This window comes from Lynx canadensis, chromosome B1, assembly GCF_007474595.2.
Source record: "Lynx canadensis isolate LIC74 chromosome B1, mLynCan4.pri.v2, whole genome shotgun sequence".
Classification (NCBI taxonomy): Eukaryota; Metazoa; Chordata; class Mammalia; order Carnivora; family Felidae; genus Lynx; species Lynx canadensis.
The window spans coordinates 49,557,703-49,577,928 of NC_044306.2; the positions used below are offsets into that span (position 1 = coordinate 49,557,703).

A 20,226-nucleotide genomic window follows, 5' to 3' on the forward strand; every position below is an offset into this window, starting at 1 on the left:
AGCCTGGAGCCTGCTTCAGATTCTGTGTCTCCTTCTCTCTCTGTGCCTCCCCCGCTCACGCTTTGTCTCACTCTGTTTCTCAAAAATAAATAAATGTAAAAAAACAAAACAAAAACAGAGTCACTTCTGTGTGACTCAGCCAAAGTGCCATAATCTGAATTTAATTATGAGGCAACATCAGACAAACCCAAATTGAGGGATTTTCTAAAAAGCCTGAAATCTTCAAAATTATAAGAATTAAGGAAAGAGTTTCATATTGAAGGAAACTAAAAAAGTCACAACCCCTAAATACAACACACGGTTCTGACTAGATCTTTTCGGTATAAAGAACAGTATTTGGGCAGTGGTGAGCCTGTAGTGGAGTCTAGGGTTAGACAGTAGTGAAGTACCAGTGTTAATTTCCTGATTTTGATGGTCATGTTATGCTTATGTAAGAGAGGATCCCTGTCATAGGAACTACTATAAGTATGCTGGGAGTGTTGGAACAGCTTGTTCCCAATTTTCCATCAAATAATTTAAGGAAATACACTTGGGACTTTTTCTGTAACTTTAGGATTGTTCCAAAAAATGTAAACTAATACTATTGTATAAAAAACAAAGATGTAATAAGTAGTATTAACAAAGACAAAAGGAAAAGATTATTTGCATTTAACTGACTTGAACAATTAGATATAAGTGAAGATACTACTTCCCAGTAGCAGAGCATGGCAACAAATCCCTCTGTTGTGTTAATGATAGCAATCCTATAAGCTCTGAGTACCTGAGGCACTCAGCTGGCCCCTATTATTCATAGTGAGCCCCAACAGACATTTCCCCCAAGGGGACCATGTTGCTGGACCAGCTTTTCAACTGCTTATCATGATAGAATGCACCTCAGTAAAAACCATCAGGGAGACTTTAAGAAACAACATTTAAATTTTTTTTAATGTTTATTTTTGAGAGAGCGTGAGCAGGGGAGGGGCAGAGAGAGAGGGAGACACAGTCCAAAGCAGGCTCCAGGCTCTGAGCTGTCAGCACAGAGCCCGACACAGTGCCCAAACTTGAGAATCGTGAGATCATGACCTGAGCTAAGCGTCGAGTCAGACGCTTAACGAACTGAACCACCCAGGCGCCCTGAGAAACAACATTTATTACTCAAATGTCCTGGAGGATACCCAGCAAACCTGAGGGGTACACAGTGAGGTTGTGGGGTAGGAAGGGAAAGGCATGAACCTGGACCTCGGCCTTTATTTGGATCCAAGGGTGTAGTGTCTAGGGCTTTGTGGGTTCACTCTTTATGGTTAAAGAATAGGAATGGGAATTAGGGTGTGATAAGGAAGAAATGGGGCCACTCAGGTGGTCAGTCTTCTAGGTTACCCAGGGCTTTGTGAAAGAGGGAACCTCGTGGGGGGAAGGGCAGCCTTATTCCTTATCTGGTTGTTTAGCAAGTAGCTGTGTCATACAGTGGCAATGTGTTTATTCAGGATGGATTTCTTCTGACATCAAAAACTTAATGTCAAGCACTTACACTACAGGGCAACCAGAGAACACTGAAGATAATAACTTCCCACCAGCAGAGAATGGCAGCAAATATCACAGAGTAGATAGAAATTTCACAGCCGTAGACACCATAGTTTTCTTAACAAAAGTAACAAGGTCACACAATCAGATGAATTTGCATTCTCCCCCTTCACTTTCAGCTTTAAATTTCCTACTCCTGTACCAGTGAGTCAAAGGCAACAGAGACAGTACTATAACATTAAAAGCTTAATTTTATAGATCATGAAATATAACCATAGTACATTATCCTGGCCTACCACCAACTGAGAAGATAAGGACTTTAAGAAAACCAGAGCAGCAGAAATAATCTCTGTAGGACAATTGTAAAGGTGTCATGACCAGAAGAATTTAGAACATGTGTATTATACAACCAAAAGTTGTATGATGAGAAGGGCATAATATTGTGGATAACCAACCTGAGGCTGATGAAAACAACCTCCCTGTTCTCAGTTTTCCTGTCTGTGATGACCCCATTACAGCTCTCTCTGGAGAATCGGGCAGTAGAAGAGCTCCTCGGCCCTAATGCCAACAGGCCATACTGTCAGTTCTACTTCTGTCAGTACATCGCTTAAGAGATTTATGCAGGGCAAATGGTACGGGTGGGTGTGGGCTTAAGATTTTGAATTGACACTCTTATTACTTTACAAATGTGGGGCAGGGGATTAAAATTTAATGGAATGCTGTGAAACGAGGTTCAATCTCTTTAAAAATGTGGAATTAGTAATATCTCAGACTCAGAATTTATTTCAAGATAGTGATGACTCAGTTCCTAACACAGCAAATGCCTTTGGTAGAGAGAGTCATCCAGAGTCTACCTGTAATGTCAGATTTTCATGCTTTGGGACTGATACTTCGCTTAATTTTGAATGCAATTGTTTTCTAGGTGTTTTAGAATAAAGATTAAAATCTTTATGATACTTTCTATTTTATTATTATATTTTTTGTGTTTCTATATAACTATGCTATTGTTAAACAAGTTTCCATTAGAATTCTTTTGTTTCATGTAGCTTACTGTGGACTAATGTTCAATAAAGCATTGGTTTCCCTGTAAGCGTGGACAGAATTCCTTCAAATATGTTACCTTACGTTTTGCACTGAATATTACTGAACTATTACTGTCGCTACCTACATAGGAATTCATTCAGATTTATATTTTGCTACTTTTTACCCATTTTTATTTACATATTTTCTTTGTATATACTGCATAAAAAGTTGTTCAAATTTATTTTATATTGACATGCTTTTTGTTGTCAATAATCACTGAAATTCTGGCCTAGATTTTCATGGTGCTGAGGGTAGTGAGTGCTTCTATGTACCACCATTCATTGATTCCCAAGACATTTCTTTCTGAGAATGTGATTTTATACTTTTTTCCAACAGAGTTTGTAGAATGTTACTAATTATCCAGAGCTTACATTTCCTACTTAATTTCCAGCCATACAGTACTGTATTTACATACCAAAATAATTTCTTTATAAAGCTACTTTAAAAACAATTTTAAAATATGTATTAATAACATACATATATTAATATACATAAATAATATTATTTTTCCAAAAATTTCCTTGTATATTTGAAATGCATCTTTACACAGCAGTACATTTTATATACTGGCAAATATTCTGTTTGCATTTCTGTGTCCATTTCTTATTAAAGGCTTAGAGTAATCTTCATAGTTAAAGTTTTAATGGCAGCACAGTAGTCTAGCATTTTGTCTCATTTAGTAAAATGTTCCCTAATGTTGGACATGTAAGTTGCTTCCAGCCTTCTTTTTTTTTCTTTCATCATTTTTTTTCATGGTTATTACTTATTTAATTGAACTGATATATGTTTCACCATTTCCGAAATGTAAAGCTAAAATAAAATAAGATTTTAAGGGGGTCCCTGGCTGGCTCAATCCAGAAGCCCCACATTGGGTGTAGAAATTCCTTAAAAAAAAAAAAATTCTTTAAATAATAAAGCTTTAAGAGTCCTGTTAACACATTTAATGAGTAGCAAACTAGGAATTAAGAGTAAAACTCTATTCAGGACCGAAGGGATGTCCTTGGTTTTTTTTCAACAAAAATCTCCCATTGACTAAAGGCTATGCAAATAGTTGTCAGTTTATTAAGCTCTGAATTGCACAAAACTCCAATAGGTGGGAGAAATGGCCAGGATAGAAGGATGTGGGTTGTGGGGGCAGCCAGTCTGCAGGGGACGAGTGCTGGAGGCCAAGGTTCAGGTCTAAGACTGTAGGCAAGAGCACAGGCTGGGAAGAAGTCTAGAGGCAGAGGTTAGTGCATTCATCCAAAGCCCTTGCTTTCCAGTCTCTAGGAGGCCGATGCTTTCCTCAAGCAAGGGTTTTTGCTTTGCAATCATTATCCTGACCTCCACTACAGCTAAAATCCATGTACATAGAATTTTTTACTTTTGATGAAGTAATCTACTAGACTAGTATAATCTAGGACTACTCGTGATAAAGGAACTAAGTAAGCATCTTTGTATGATGATGATGAATATACTTTCTGGAACAAGGGGAGTTATAGTTTTTGCTTATATATTGATATGGTTTTCCAAAGGGATTTGGATAATCTACCAATTTAGAGTAATAAATAGTTATCTCTATAGAATTTTGAATACTTATATTTTTTATTTACTTAGGGGTTTTAATTTGTATTTCTGTAGTGATTAGTGAAGATTAACATTTTCTTCATGTAACTGATTATTATTTGTGTTTCTTCTTAAATCAGTTGTCGGTTTATATATAATTTGCCATTCAGGAATCTGGATCATAAAGTAGATGGTACTTTTTATTGCGGTAGCTCAAAGAAAATTTCATTAAGTTTGCTTTTATCTTTCAGAGCCCTTTTGAATTCACTCTCCTCGATAAATACAAAGGCTAGGGAGACAAAAAGCCATGTCCGTGTTCACATAGTACACTTCACACTTAGTAACAGTCTGATAGCTGTGTTTTTGTGAAACAGGTTCATGCCTCTGCTTAAAAACCTTAAATTCCATTTACTCATGTTTATATTTGGTTATAGCTCAAATTTGGTATATCTGGACCTCTAGAAAGAAACTGGTGGGGCACCTGGGCGGATCAGTCAGGTAAGCGTCCGACTGGCTCAGGTCATGATCTGATGGTTGGTGGGTTTGAGCCCCACGTCAGGCTCTGTGCTGCCAGCCTAGAGTCTGCTCTTGATTCTGTGTCTCCCTCTCTTTCTGCCCCTCCCCTACTCATGCTCTGTCTCTCTCTCTCTCTGTGTCTCTTTCTCTCAAAAATAAATATAGAAAAGAAAAGAAACTGATATCAGTAGCTGATGGTAAAGTTTTGAAAATAGGGGTGCTAAGGAAAATTTTAGTGGGTAACTCAAACATTGTACACAGTGTGTACAAGAGAAGGCTGGGTCTCTACACAGTGTCAAGTGACTAAGAAACCTGATTTGGGAAGAGAGAATCATATGGTTTTGACTTACCAACATTCCTTCTAGCTTCAGTTTTAAACTTTTAGAGCAATTTGGAGAATGTAGAAAACTGATAAAGAAAATTTTGGCAAAGGAGAAAAGCCTCCTCCCAGAGTATAGAATCTGGGTAATTTAATAATTAGAGTTTATTTTTGTTTTAAATCATAGTAAAGGAAAATCATACGTGTCTTCGTGCTCTGAGCCTTTAGGATATCTGACTCTTCCTATGTAGGTTCACCCAGTGACAACTTCTGCCAGTGACAGGCGATATACTTAGTATCGACTTGTGAATCTAAACATACAGGGAGAAGAAAAATGTTTTTCAGACAGGTGTTAGAAGGGAGGGACAGAGGAAGGAAAGTAGGGTAGCTCAGTAGGTTGAGCGTCCGTCTTCAGCTCAGGTCATGATCTCACACTCCGTGAGTTCGAGCCCCACGTCGGGCTCTGTGCTGACAGCTCAGAGCCTGGAGCCTGCTTCGGATTCTGTGTCTCCACCTCTCTCTGCCCCTCCCCTGCTCATGCTCTGTCTCTCTCTGTCTCAAAAATAAATAAATAAAAATTAAAAAAATAAAAATAAAAAAATAAAATGAAAGCACAATGTTTTATACTTGGCTTTTTAAAAATACTATATTTTACAGATACATTGCTTGATATTTTTAATTGGACATTTTCCCCACCTTAACTAATTTACACTTTTAATTTCATGACACTTGGGTCAATAACATTTTACTGGGTATTTTTATGAAGCAGTATTCTAATAGTGATTCTGTATTGCCGCCTTGAAGGGTGCAGTGAATGATTAAATGTAAAATTCTGTCCAGACACATGATGGAGCCTCAGGAAAGTGCTGCTTCCTGCAGGCTATTTGACAGCTGTCGGCCTCCATGTGATATTTAAGTCACTGTGAAGCATTAGAATAGGAATACCAATTTGCAACCAAAACATGCTTCTGAAGCTTGAGAAACTTCAGACCAGAAAAGCTCTAGACATCACTTTGAAAGGTTTTTGATGAGCAAATTGCAAATATTAGCACCTCTGAGCTTAAAATGTTACCTGTTGAAATAGAAAAGTGAATAAATATTCTTGAATGTAATCTCTCTTCAAGCCAAGAAAGTGAAACTAGATTGAAACAAATTGAGAAACCTAAAAATAATCTTAACTCCTACCTAGATGGAGTTCAGATGGTCAGTAATCTCACCTGGGCTTTGAACTCCTAGAAGACTATAACAATATCTGTTTATATATTCCAGATTATTTACTACACTACTTTGTGTATAGAGGATGCTCAGGGTATATAGAATTCTGGCCCTTCATTTTCATTGAGAAAGACCTTATCACTGAAAGTGGAGATTGCCACATTTCTATTCCTTAATGAGGAAAAACTAGCACCTGGCATACTCGAGGCACATCACTGCCAAAGACTGTTAAAACCATGTTGCGGTTTTGTAGTGACAGACATGAATTTAAGGACGTTTATGAACTGTCTGCATCATTATAAAGCCCTGTATTACTCGGTCCTCTCTGACTTGTGCTTTGGCCCTGATTTGGCCAGCTTTTGGGACACATGACCTGTGTAGTCTCATAGGGCCTGGAACTTGGCTTAATGCTTTGCTTTCGCCGTCTTGAAATTATTGATAATTTCTTAACAAGAAGCTCTTGTCATTTGTACTAGGCCCCACAAACTATTAGCCAGCCCTGCTGGTAGTTCTTTCTGTCATATAATTCTGCTTAACAACACTATATGATAAAACCTATCCCTTACAGAGTTTACTTTTGAAAATTTTAGGGTCTTTTGAAAGTACTGGTTCATTATTAAAAATACTTGTAGAGCCCATCTTCCTTTGCCTTCCCATCTCTCCTTCCCATCACCATGCCATGGAGGCAATGCCATGGAGGCATTAACCGTCTACCATCTGAAGAAAGGGAGAGTAAAGGTAGGGAGTACAGTGGTAGCAGCTTGAGTAGTTAGGAGATTGGTTATACTGAGCAAATAAATTATTTGATTTAGCAAAAATGTAAATACATTAAAGATAAAAGAGCCAGATTTCTCACTGTCTGAAGGGATTTATAAACACTGAAAGGTAGAAAGTTGAATGCTGGATTAGAATTGTAATTATCAGCATGAACTCATGGGGCTTTTAAATTTACATATAGATATAGTTATGGATATATAAACATATATGCATGCATGTACATACATATATGAGTGTGTGTGTGTGTATATATATATACACATAATACATAAATTTCTTGGTTGTTTATACTGAGAGTCTAGAAGCAATGATACCTCAGTAGTAATGAACACAGTGAGTGCCCAGATCTTGGTTTATAAATACCATTCTCCACTTAAAAGAATCAGGGCTGCTTGGAAAAATGGCCAGTTCCAGGGCTGGGACAGCAAACGTACAAGATAAACCTGGAACATCTTGTTGTTCCAGAAAGTAAGGAAATATCCAAGGAATGAGGACATGTCAAAAAGACCCAGAAACCAGCCTGAGTACACACCTACTGACCAAATCTAATTTAAGCAAAATAAATAATGTTAGTATCAGATTACAGCTCTTTGAATGAAATAGGAGTCCACGAGTTCATAAATAAATAAATAAATGGGGAAGAGGAAGTTCTTCCTTACAAGCCCAACTAAGAAATGCAGAAGGGATGATAATCACCAATTTGACAGCCATTATTGAGATGGTGAAACAAGAGTCAGCGGTGTATGTTAGACTAGTAGTTGAAGGGTTGATGAGGAACAAGATTTTGTTCTGATACTGTGTGCTTGTTTCAGCCCTCGTACTGTAAGCAGGCATCATTTCGCAATCTGCTTAACCCATTTTTCACATTATTGTGCTTTGTGTTGATTTTGCTGTTTAAAGTGGCCCCACACATAGCGCTAAAATGCTTTCTATCTAGCATTCCTAAGCACAAGAAGGCTGTGATGAGCCTTTGAAGAAAACGAATATTGGATAAGCTTCATTAAGGCATGAATTATACTGCTGCTACCCACAAGTACTATGTTAATAAATCTTATATGTTAAATAAAGTATCTTTAAGAAGAAACACATAAAACAAAGTTATGTATTGATCAGTTGAAGAAAATGTGACCACAGGTTCACAGAAACCTATCTCTGCATTTTCTGCAGGAGCTGTGTTTAAGTATTTGTGAATTCAGTGTGCAAGGTACCTTTATGGAATTTAAGTGCAGAGAGTAACAAGAATCGAAGTATCTGTCACATAACGGGTACTAACAGTGATTGCCATTGACTTTATCAGATTAATTTCATGTCATGTATAACATGAAATTTTAAATTTTACTTTAAGTTGTGAAAGTACAGATATTTGTAAGTTATTTATAAAATGTCTCCGTGTATAAAAGGGCATTTAGAAGACTTGAACTTTGGTTTATGTATTATGAAACAGCAAAATATTTAAAACGGTATATTTGCACATTCCTTGCTGAAATAAAGCATATTTTTTTACTTCAGTAACCTTCATTTAGTTGCATCTGATTACTAATTTAAAATGTATTTGAGTTTAAGAAAATAGTTCCAGGGCGCCTGGATGGCTCAGTCAGTTAAGCATTCGACTCTTTGATTTCAGTTCAGGTCATGATCTCATGGTTTGTGAGTTTGATCCCCGCATCTGTCAGTGTAAAGCCTACCTGGGATTCTCTCCCTCCCTCTCTGCCCCTCCCCCATTCATGTTCTCTCTTTCTCAAAATAAATAAACTATATAAAAAAAGAAATTACAGTTTCAAAAATAGTTTTTTTTACTAAAAACTGTAAGTAAACCACATATATTAACTAATCACTTAAAATATCACTCTAACTTTGAACTCCCTGTTGTATCATTGTCTTAAAGAATTTTGGCTTTTCATTGCTTCATATAGTGTCTACTGGAAACTCCATTGGCTTCCAGAGCCTAATAGATTTACTGTGTATAGTTGTTGTTTTTTTTTTTTTTTGAGTTTATTCATTTTTGAGAGAGAGAGAGAGAGGCCAAGCATGAGCAGGGGAGGGGCAGAGAGAGAGAGGGAGACACAGAATCTGAAGCAGGCTCCAGACTCTGAGCTGTCAGCATACAACCGGATGTGGAGCTCTAACCCAGGAGCCACAAGATCATGATCTAAGGTCAGAGGCTTAGCCAACTACTGAGCCACCCAGGCACCCCTGTGTGTAGGGTTTAATGTTAATTGATTGGCCTTTGATCCTTTTGAGTGAATGAGAAATATCTTATTAGAATTGAATGGGTGAATTAGCTAATTGTATGTACTTAACATTTGGAGGGATAAGTAAAAAGAGAAGAAAAAGACTCGAGATAATTCAAAAGCAAAAATGAGAAGAAAGGATATTTGGTGTATTCTTCAAGTCTTTCTTCTAATGAGCCAAATATTAGACAAAACAAACTGGGGACTTGTCTTTGAATAGGAAACAGATATGCTAAGTATATTCTTCAGATTTGTTTTAACTTTTATCTTTAGATGCTGATTTCTGTCTAAAAGAGGGTGTTGGGGCTACCAAAATAAAACTCATAACTTCAAGATTTGACTGACATCTCCTTGATGCCTGGCACTTTATGCCGTGTTGATGGCAGGAAATAGAATTTTCTCCACTCATATTTAGGCAAGCTGCAACTCTTCTAATGCAGGGTTGCTTCTAATTTAGATTTATATGAATCAAGGGAAAATAACATTCTTTTTAAGTCCAGTTGTTGGCTAAACCAGGCTTTTGAGCTTCCTGGTTACTTATCATTCAGCAACGGGTATGGGAAAGTGTTTATAAGCCATCAATAAAGTAGTGCATTAATAATAATTGTTATTCTGAGGCACCTAGGTTGCTCATTCGGTTAAATGTCCAACTTGATTTCAGCTCAGGTCATGATCTCATGGCCTTGGATTGATCCCCCCATCCGGCTCCATGCTGACAGCTCAGAGCCTGCTTGGGATTCACTCTCTTCCTCTCTTTCTTTGCCCCGTCCCCCAGTGCTGTTTCACATGCACGTGTGCGTGCACTCTCTCTCTCTCTCTCTCTCTGAAAAATTAATAAACGTTTAAAAAATAGTATTTCTCCTCTTTAGACATATTGGATTTCTTGTTTAGTACATATGTCTCTTCAACCAAAAATCATTACTGATGATGATCAGTTTTGTTTTATACTTTGTAATCTTATAAAATGATTTCCATCAGGTGTTTCTCACAAAACTCCTGAGTGGTTGGTGAAAATCACGATTTCATGGATGGGAAAACTGAGGGACACAGAAGCCCTGAACCTTGCCTCCTGGTTAGAATATCCTTCTTTTCTGATCTCCTCTGTAGATTTTTGTATGTTTGGGTTTTTTTTGTTTCCTTTTTTAAAATATCCCTGCCTTTCTGCTGTAGAGAATGATTTATATATTGCAACAGCTGATTTTTTTTTTTCTGCAGAGATATTCCAATGCCCTTAGTCAGCTCAGGAGTAGAGCATGGTAATTTGAGAGAGCTGGCATTTGCAAGAATGAAAGACCTTGGAATACAGGTAAGAGTCTGACAGTAACTGTTGAGATCAAAGTAATCTGAAACACAAGGCACTTAACTTTGGTACACACAGACTCCCAAGTTTGGTCAAAAAGTTTTCATATACTGAAGGCATTCTTACTAGGTGTATATAAAACATGAAGTTGAAACCAGTGGTTGCAAAGCCTGCATCTTCTCCCTTGCACCCCTCTGCTTTCTTCTAAAAGAGCATATTTGTCGATTTAAGGGTGCCAGATGCCAACTATGATCTCAACTCTCTTTTTTAAATTTTGAAGTATTTCTTTTTTTCTTTTTTTTTTTTCTTTTGAAGTATTGGGTGTTCAGTTCTTGACTAGTGGAGATAGGAGATATGAGTATGTGTTTGAAGACACCAGGATAATGTGTGTAAAATGATTACGAAACAGTGCTATTGCCCACATATTCCAATATCCCTTGCCCTGCTCCACCCCCATGTTTTTTCAAGTACTTACTTATTTCAGATATTTACTAAACACCTTCTTTCTTCTGGCCTTGGACATGCAGAAGAGCCCAGGAATCTTAACAGTCTCTGCACATGATTCATAAATCACAGTAAGGTGATTATAACATAAATTCACAGTGCCCTAGAAACTCCTTCTTAGAGCTGCTAAAGAGGAAAAGCCAGAAGTGGGGTCAAGGCCTGAGCATTGATTGCTGGGCTCTGCCTTCAGCAATTCAGATTCACTAGGTCTGGAATGGAGCTGTGGGATGTTCTCATGAACAATACAGACTTTGAGAGACATCGTTTTGAAGACTGCATGTCATGTTTGTGCACCTGCCCAAGACATTTTATTCTCTCAGTCAAATTGTTATAGAGAAACCTTTTCAGAAAATTGTCCAAAGGAGAGTTTGTGAACATGATCGGCTTATTCTACAAAAGAAAGAAAAAAAAGACAATTTCAAGTTCTGGAAAAATAGCAAATACAGTAATCAGAGTAATTAATAGCACCAAACAAGTAGACAAGTCTGTATTATGCCCGTTCTTCTTCCCAGTCTCCAGCTGTCCTTGTCTTCCAGCACCTCTCTCCTCTGAGAATACCACAGCCAAAGTGACTAACCTGACCTGACCTGGTTATCCTGATAATTTCATCATCTAGCTATCGTCATTAACCCTGTATCCCTTATATTCTCTCTTAAATTGGGTTTGAATCTAAACACTGAAGACAGCTGAAAGACATCTAGCTCACAGACTGTCTTTACCAGAAAATGAGCACACACAAATCTCTGCTTTTAAAAAGCATTCTCTCATAACACCCCCCCACCACCACCACCAAAAAGGCATGCAGGTGTTCATTAAGAGCGTGTAACTATAGCTTGTTCACATGCAACCTACTGTATAGAACTGCTGTAGCTAAAAGACAACATCTAAATGTAATAGATTTGTAATTATAGAGACTTGTGATCTTTGTTTGCTATATAATTTTTGAGTTCATGGAATCCACATTAAAGCATTATTATCTTGGGCTTATGTCTGGAACATGGAAATAGCTTTGTTTTTATAAAACTGAATAGTGAGCTCTTATCTTTCTCGTGGAATTCTTTACATATATAACAGCACTTCATAAATAATGCTGTTTTAGTAGTATAGCTTGCATGACATCATCACATTTCCTAGGGTGATCTTTTCTCACTGGTAGAAAATGTTAGAATCCTGAAAATAATTTTTACAGTTGTGTATGGGAAAATATACCATGGGATATATAATGGAATACTGTAATGACTCTGTAATTATAAATGTCAGGCTATGTAGTTATGTATACTGTATTGTGGAATAGAAGTGAGGGTCACAGGGTGCCTGGGTGGCTTAGTTGGTTAAGCATCCAACTCTTGATTTCGGCTCAGGTCATGAGCTCACGGTTTGAGAGTTTGAGCCCTATGTCAGGCTCTGCGTTGACAGTGCAGAGCCTGCTTGGGATTCTCTCTCTCCCTCTCTGCCCCTCCCCTGCTTGAGTGTTCACTCACTCTCTCTTGCCCTCTCCCTCTCTCTCCCTTCCTCCCCTCCCCCCTTAAATAAACATTAAGAAGAAGAAAAAAAGACGTGAGAGTCCTATCACATAGCTTGGCCATACAAGGAGAAGCATTGCATGTATATCATCTGCAGCCTCCCAGTGATGCTCTTGTGACTGTGGTTCAGATGTATACTAAATAGCTCTAGGTTCCATCTTTTTTCTTCCTTTCCTCCCTCCCTCCCTCCCATCCTTTCTCCCACAGTGCCCTTCTCTGAAAAAAAAGAAAAATACCACAGCAGTCTTTCCAACTTCTAAATGATACAAACATGGTAATGCTAAAAATGTTAACTGCCATAAAATGATGAAGATATTTAAAAATTAGGAATTTGCTTTTTACTCTTCTGTATACATAGTTTTGGGTTCTACTTACAGGTACAGCTATATCCCCTGGGTAAAAAAAACTATTTCCAGATTTTAGGACATATGTTATTTGGGTATCATATATTGATCTCTGAATTCTAAGCTTGTTTGTAAAGCAATGCTATACTAACTTCATACTTTGTTTTCCCCTATCCTCAGATTTATTAAAGATGGTTTTATTTTTAAATTTAGTTCTTATTATCTCATTGTAAATTATGTCCAAACTTAATTTTGAGCTCAGGGTTTGGTGGAAAGGTATGAATAAAAATTGAATTAGTTAACCCAGTTTTGTATTTGCCCCTTTCCTCCACTTTTTTTTTCTTCAGTGTCGAGACGTGAGAACCAGAGAGGTTGGAATCCAAGAAATTCATCACAAAGTACGGCCATACCAGGTTAGTTTCTTCATTTTATAGAGAGATTGGATCCTGTTCATAAATTTTTTTCAGACCTGGACCCACACTTTCTTACCAATAGGACTGATCCCTAGAAGTTGATAAGTAAACTAAGCAAAGAGTAATTGAGGATCAAATATAGATGTTAGGACAGGAAAGACAAATATGAGGGTGGCTGAACTGTAGAAGAGACAGGTTAGGAAAACCAAGTCTGAACTTCATTCTAGATCAGCACTGTCCACTAGAACCTTCTGCAGGGTTGCAAACTATAATCTGTGCCATCCAATGTGGTGTCAGTCCAATGTGACATGTGATGGTAAGTACTTAAAAAGTGGCCAGTGCAACTGAGGAACTGAGTTTTAAATTTTATTTAATTTTAATCCAAATATAAATAGCTACATACAGCTAGTGGCTACCTTCAGGTAGAGCTGTATGTGATCTGTTTATCTTTGTGGGTACTACAACTATTAAAATTATTGCCCATTGGTGGTAATCAGATGAATTCAGGGCCCTTGTCAATAAGGGTTCCACAAAACTTAAGCCTGATGCCTAAAAGTAGTCACTGTTTGTAATGAGTTAACTTCTCTCCTATGTACCTATAATGCCTAGCTATATGCCAAACTTTCTGTGGGGATTAGCTCTTTTGTGGAACCCTACTTGAGAGAGATTAGATGACACCTGCATTGATATTTCTGTTCTCAAAATGCATGGTTTGTTTAATTGATGTTTTTAACATCTGGGACCTTTTGAAGAAAAAAGTAGACCCAAGCACAGTTAATCAGTTTTCCAAATTCTTGTGCAATCCAGTTAGTTAGTAAACATTAAGTTTGAGAGGAAATTTAACCATTGGTCTGAATTGTTCACTTCACTACTGGTACAGTCAGCCTATCTTCAGAATGTGTCTGAGTGTGACCATGCCCACATATGTAGGTTTGTCTCTGAATATTGTTACATATTGCTTATGCAGATGCAAAATTCAAGGGCCACTTGAACAATGAGTTGAAGAGTCAAAAGCCTATGTAGATTGGTACCACAGAGCTTCCCCCATAAGCTACTCTCCAGTTCTTGAATTTTCTTTAATGTTTAATCTTATAACTAGTCATAACATTTTAAGGGCTCTGTGGGATGCCATACTTTCTTAAAAGCCCATCAAGGAACAAGTGACCAGTAACACATTTTTCCCCCAAAATCAGGTTTTAGTGGAAGAAGTAAAGGCTAGAAAATGAAACCATTGAGGACCTAACAGTTCTGGGCTCAGTGGTGCTCCCAAGAGCTATGCATGTGACATAATATGTAATTTTACCTTCGAGACTCTTCATGGAGGATCAGAGGTTTAAGTACATAGAAGCATTTACTGAGCCAGATCTCTGTAAGAATCTCAAGGTTAATGAAGTTCAAATATTTATGCAATTATAGAATTGTTTTCCTTTTATAATATTCCATGAACAAGGCATGAACTCTTTCTTAATCATTGATATTTGAAAGTAGACAAGTAAAAAGAAACCTAATTCGTGATTATTCGTTATCCTTAATTGTGTGTATTAACCTAAATAAATACTTACAATTATAAAAATGAATTTTCTGTAATTTAAAAAACTTTGTGTGTGTGACTTTTTATTAAACAGGTTGAATTGGTAAGGAGAGATTATGTTGCGAATGGTGGCTGGGAAACATTCTTATCATATGAAGACCCAGATCAAGACATTCTGATTGGCCTCCTGAGATTACGAAAATGTTCGGAAGAAACCTTCCGTTTTGAATTGGTTGGAGGTGTTTCCATAGTTCGAGAGCTGCATGTGTATGGAAGTGTAGTCCCTGTGAGCAGTCGAGATCCTACTAAATTTCAGCATCAGGTATCCTGTATTCCATTTCTATTTGACTATAATTAGAAACTTGCCCAAAGGAGGAAGAGAGAAAAGGAATGGGCAGAAGGAGGGGGCAGAGGAGGAAGGAGGAAGGGAGAAAGGCAAGGACAGAAACTGAAGAACTAATATTGTGTGTTCAGAGATGTTTTCTTTTGAGTGTGAAGGAGGAGGAGCGAGAGACAAATTGGAGACTCAGGTAGAATATAGTATTAGATTGAACCACATGAAATTGCTATTTTTGAAAGTCAGAAATGGCCTAATACCAGCAATTTCATATGATTCAACTATGTATTATGAAATCAAAGCAGATGATAATGTGAAAGCACTTGTGAAATATTAAAGGTCTTCATAGATGCAAGCTATATCTGACATGTAGTGGAATGCTGTTCCACTCCCCACAGACAACCTAAATAAAGAAATAACTCTTTAAAATTTCCAGGAAGTGGTTTAAAACCACTATTGGTGGGTACAGAGTAGACCCCAAACTTAGTGATTTAAGAAAAACCCTGGTTTTGGGGCACCTGGGTGGCGCAGTTGGTTAAGCGTCCGACTTCAGCCAGGTCACGATCTCGCGGTCCGTGAGTTCGAGCCCCGCGTCAGGCTCTGGGCTGATGGCTTGGAGTCTGGAGCCTGTTTCCGATTCTGTGTCTCCCTCTCTCTCTGCCCCTCCCCCGTTCATGCTCTGTCTCTCTCTGTCCCAAAAATAAATAAAAACGTTGAAAGAATATTGCCTGGTTTCAAAAACCTTTTGGAAATTGTAGGGGTGACTAATAGATACAAGATTAGATGCCCCAGACTTCATCACCTGGAGATTGCCTAGAACTTATTTAAAAAGAGACAGGAAGTTGAGAGGCAATTGCCCCCTTGCTGTGATGAGATTACATCATCCACAGAATACCTTTTGATGGCTTTTGTTGCAAAATTATTCCCTTTTTTACTAGTCTGCTACAGGGTATTTTTGGTATAATTGAATGGTTTCTCTTTTCTTACTCCCATGCATTTTTTTTTTTTTTGTCACTCTTATTTTAGCAGATTTTAGCAACTACTAAATATTAGCCTTTTTGTTTTACAGACCCCTCTTACTGACTTCCTTACTTCTCAATTCCCTAATCCCCTCCTTTGCTCCTTCCAGGGATTTGGCATGCTTCTGATGGAGGAGGCAGAAAGAATAGCTAGAGAAGAACACGGATCTGGGAAAATAGCTGTTATATCAGGTAACTGGAGGAGAGCAAAATTCATGATTCATTCACATTTTAACTTGGTATCACAGTTAAAACTATCTCAGGCCTCTCTTACCCCTATTTATGATTAGTCAGGATTGGGCCAAGTACAACAGTAAAAGACTTGTGCTCACACACAGAATTCCTGTAAGCAGTCTGGTGGAGTAGAGCTTTCAGAAGCACGGAGTGGCAAGACCAGTAATCGGTGTCCTATCTTTCTTGCTGTCACACCAGTCCTCTGTCTGCCCCACTAGTCGTCATTTCCTCTCTTGTGCTTTGTGCCCACTCTGTCTGGGAAAATGAAATTTGGTGATACGGATCCAAGAAAAAGTAAACCAGTGTGGCTGTTATCAACACTGTTGTTCAGAAAGTTAAAATGGAACCTCAGTTGCCAGTACAAGATATTTAAAGGCAGAGTTCTTTGCTCCATAAATATTGCTCTCAGTGACTTTGCTTCAGGGAACAGCTTTCCCTTGTTTGCAGCTTTCCCTATACTTTGTGTGGGACATCACACAAAGGGAAGTGGGCACAAAAAGGAAATTCTAGTGTGAGAGAAAAAGAAATAATATAGATACCCTTTCACTCCTACTGTTTAGTACCATATCCCAAAAATTGCTATTCCTAATAAGAAGCTAATGTGGTAAAAGCCATGATCAGAACGTAGGGTTTTTTTTCCTCCAGGTTTATTTTCCCATTAGAAAACATGCTCCTTTCTTAAAGCAGATTCTTTTCTTTTAAGATCTTGTAAATAATCTTTTCTGAAAATGAGAGTTGAAATGAGTTTAAAAAAAAAAAATCAGTAAATTGTTGCTAATCAATAAATCAACACCCTTGCCCAGGTTTTAATGATTATAATTATGAAAATGTAATGACCCAGGCTCACTTAATCATTTAGTCTGGCTATGGTTTTTGGCATTATCCAGATGGATTAGTAAAACATTTCTTAACATGGCTAGCTTTATATATTTTTCTCTGTTACCTTAATTTCACTAAAAAGAGGCTCACCTAAGCGATACTGATATTTGTAATAAAAAATGTTTACGTCTCAGTTGTAACCTGTGGTTGTGCAGAAGTCAACCTTTCCTGTTCCCCGAAGAGGTCCAGCCTGACTTGAGACTTACTCTACACACACACCTGTGAAGGGTTGAAAGCACCTGACATTTAGCAGTCCCTTTCGCTAGAGCACTGTCAGTGTGTTCAGCACAGTACTTCTCAGGCTTTAATGTGCTTGTACATTATCCAGAGATCCTGTTAAAATGCAGATTCAGGGGGCGCCTGGGTGGCTCAGTTAGTTAAGCTTCTGACTTTGGCTCATGTCATGATCTCACTGCTCGTGGGTTCAAGCCCTGCATCGGACTTTGTCCTGACAGCTCAGAGCCTTGAGCCTGCTTCTGATTCTGTCTCCCTCTCTCTCTGCCCTTCCCCCACTCGTGTGTGTGTGTGCACGTGCGCACACGCTCTGTCTCTCCCTCTCTCTCAAAAATAAATAAACATTAAAAAAATTGTTTTAATGGAGATTCAGTCTGGGGTGGGGCTTGAGAGCCTGCATTTCTAACCAACTTACAGTGATACCTGTGCTAATTGTGTCTTCAGACCACATTTTGAATGGCAAGGTTTTCATATTCTCTTCCAAACCATTAAGGGAAAGATACTCTCTGTGACCATGGTGGGGCCTGCACACCCGCAGTCGACTGTGCAGTCATGTGGTTTTCTGGTATCTGTGGGAACATAATCAATTTTGCAACCGAAGAACGTTGGTATTCTATTACTTCTCCACATTATTTCATTAGCCTTCATAATATCTATCCATTTGTAGAAATGTTACATGCAGAGAGGGCCCCTGACTTGGCTGAGGTTCTATTCAGGCACCCATAAGAGCCTTAGTTTCTGCTTTTTATGAGTAAGGTGTCTTTCTAAGTGGAAATCAGCATCTGTCCTCTTTCTAGCTTTTTATCATAATCTAAATAATAGCTCAATTTCAGATCATCTGCTTGTAGAATTTTTAAAATAAGAGTCTTGCTGAAAAAAGCTGGGAAGAACCTTTCTCCTTAGCTGCTACAGTAGGACTACTAGATTTCTGTATAGGGGGTTTCTTTGGGCTAGTGGGTTTCTGTAAGAGCAGTCCTGGATTGTCTTTTGGAACTAAAGTGAGTTCTGTGGAAGGAAGGAAGCATTATTTCCTGTCACTCTAGTCTCTAAGTTGCGTCATTGCTTTCTATTAGGGAAAGCACATAGTACCTTGACTTTCTCTTTGACTCAAGATCTGATCACCCTTCTAATGAAAAAAGCCAAGAATATTTCTCTATGTATGATGCATTTTATTCCTCTAATTTAGTAACATATTATTGTTCAGTTAAGTTTCTGAATCAGACACCTGAGATGTCCATTATTCAGAACTTTGAGTAGTACAGATTTAAAGTATGCATTATCATCACCTTTTATGTAGCTTTTGTCCTTCCATGTTTGTTCATATTTCACTTTGGTCTTTCTGCTTTGAGTACACTGTGTGTGTGTGTGTGTGTGTGTGTGTGTGTGTGTGTGTGTGAAATTAGTTTTTGTAAAAAGTCAAACAGTTCTCCATAATTTGATCCTTGGAATGAAAATCTCCTTATGATCGCAGTGGTGCTTGTCTACTGTGTTTATTCACAGTGCTTCATTAGGTGTGCTGTATAGGAAGAGACACTTGGTGGCGGGAGAGTTTGGATTCCATTCCTGTGTTGACCGTAGCCCTCACTCCTTGTGATCTTGGATAATTTCACTTGATCTCCACAGACCTTTCTTCCCTTACTGAAAAAAAATTGGGGTAGGTTATCTTTTACAACTCTAGCAGTCTAGAATTCTGCCCCTGTGTTTTCATCTCTTTTAGTTCTCAACATAACCACTTGTGTTTTACTGATTACATTTTAAGTAGATTCTTTCCTGAAACCATGTTAGGAAGCCCGTTAATTTCATTAGTAATTGCACTTAGTCTCCTTGTATGGTAGATATTTGATGATAAAAATGATAAAGTTTCCCATGGTTAGGTTATCCTATGATTTGTGGATACATATTGACTTCATCACAATTTGGTGCTACTTTGTGACCTAAGCGTCATATGTTTTTTTTTTCTGACCTTGTCCTTGATTTGTAAATCCATCCTTGTTATGGTCTGCAGGCTTTTGTACACAGTGGTGGCCTACATATTCTGTCCTGGCATAACTAGTAGCTTGAGTAAGGGAGAGACAGGTCATTTATCATTCTGGTTACAGTGACTGTAAGAGTAATGCACTTATGTCGAGTTTTGTTTTTTTTTTTTTTAATTACATTCTGATTCATTATGACTTCCCCTCAACTTGCCAGCAGATTTTCTGTTATTTGGATTTATAATCTTTGATTCTGCCTCTAGACAGTATGATTAACTGCACAGTAGATCTGATTTGAATCACTAGTCAGACTCCATGTGTTCTATTTTTCCCTGTTAAAAACAAATTGGTTTTTATCTTTGTTACCTCAATATATTTTGTTTATAAAAGGCATATACTGAATATTTTACAGCTAATTTAAACTTTTTTAAAAGACTGACTTTATAGCTACTTGAGGAAATTGAAAATTTTCTTGTTTATTGGAGTCAGGTGAAGCACTTAGACCTTTTAGATTATTCATTCTATTTTTTTTTTTAATTTTTTTTTTCAACGTTTATTTATTTTTGGGACAGAGAGAGACAGAGCATGAACGGAGGAGGGGCAGAGAGAGAGGGAGACACAGAATCGGAAACAGGCTCCAGGCTCTGAGCCATCAGCCCAGAGCCTGACGCGGGGCTCGAACTCACGGACCGCGAGATCGTGACCTGGCTGAAGTCGGACGCTTAACCGACTGCGCCACCCAGGCGCCC

General features: G+C 38.0%; 1 protein-coding gene across 1 annotated transcript in view; it reads left to right on the forward strand.

The window, feature by feature from the left end:
- Positions 1 to 20,226, forward strand: part of ELP3 (elongator acetyltransferase complex subunit 3) — a 98,989-nt gene that overhangs the window by 61,035 nt on the left and 17,728 nt on the right. Inside the window, exons 11-14 of the mRNA XM_030312676.2 lie at positions 10,402 to 10,492; positions 13,205 to 13,270; positions 14,896 to 15,123; positions 16,268 to 16,349. Of these exons, the coding sequence (XP_030168536.1) occupies positions 10,402 to 10,492; positions 13,205 to 13,270; positions 14,896 to 15,123; positions 16,268 to 16,349 (467 nt within the window). The remainder of the gene's footprint in view (positions 1 to 10,401; positions 10,493 to 13,204; positions 13,271 to 14,895; positions 15,124 to 16,267; positions 16,350 to 20,226) is intronic.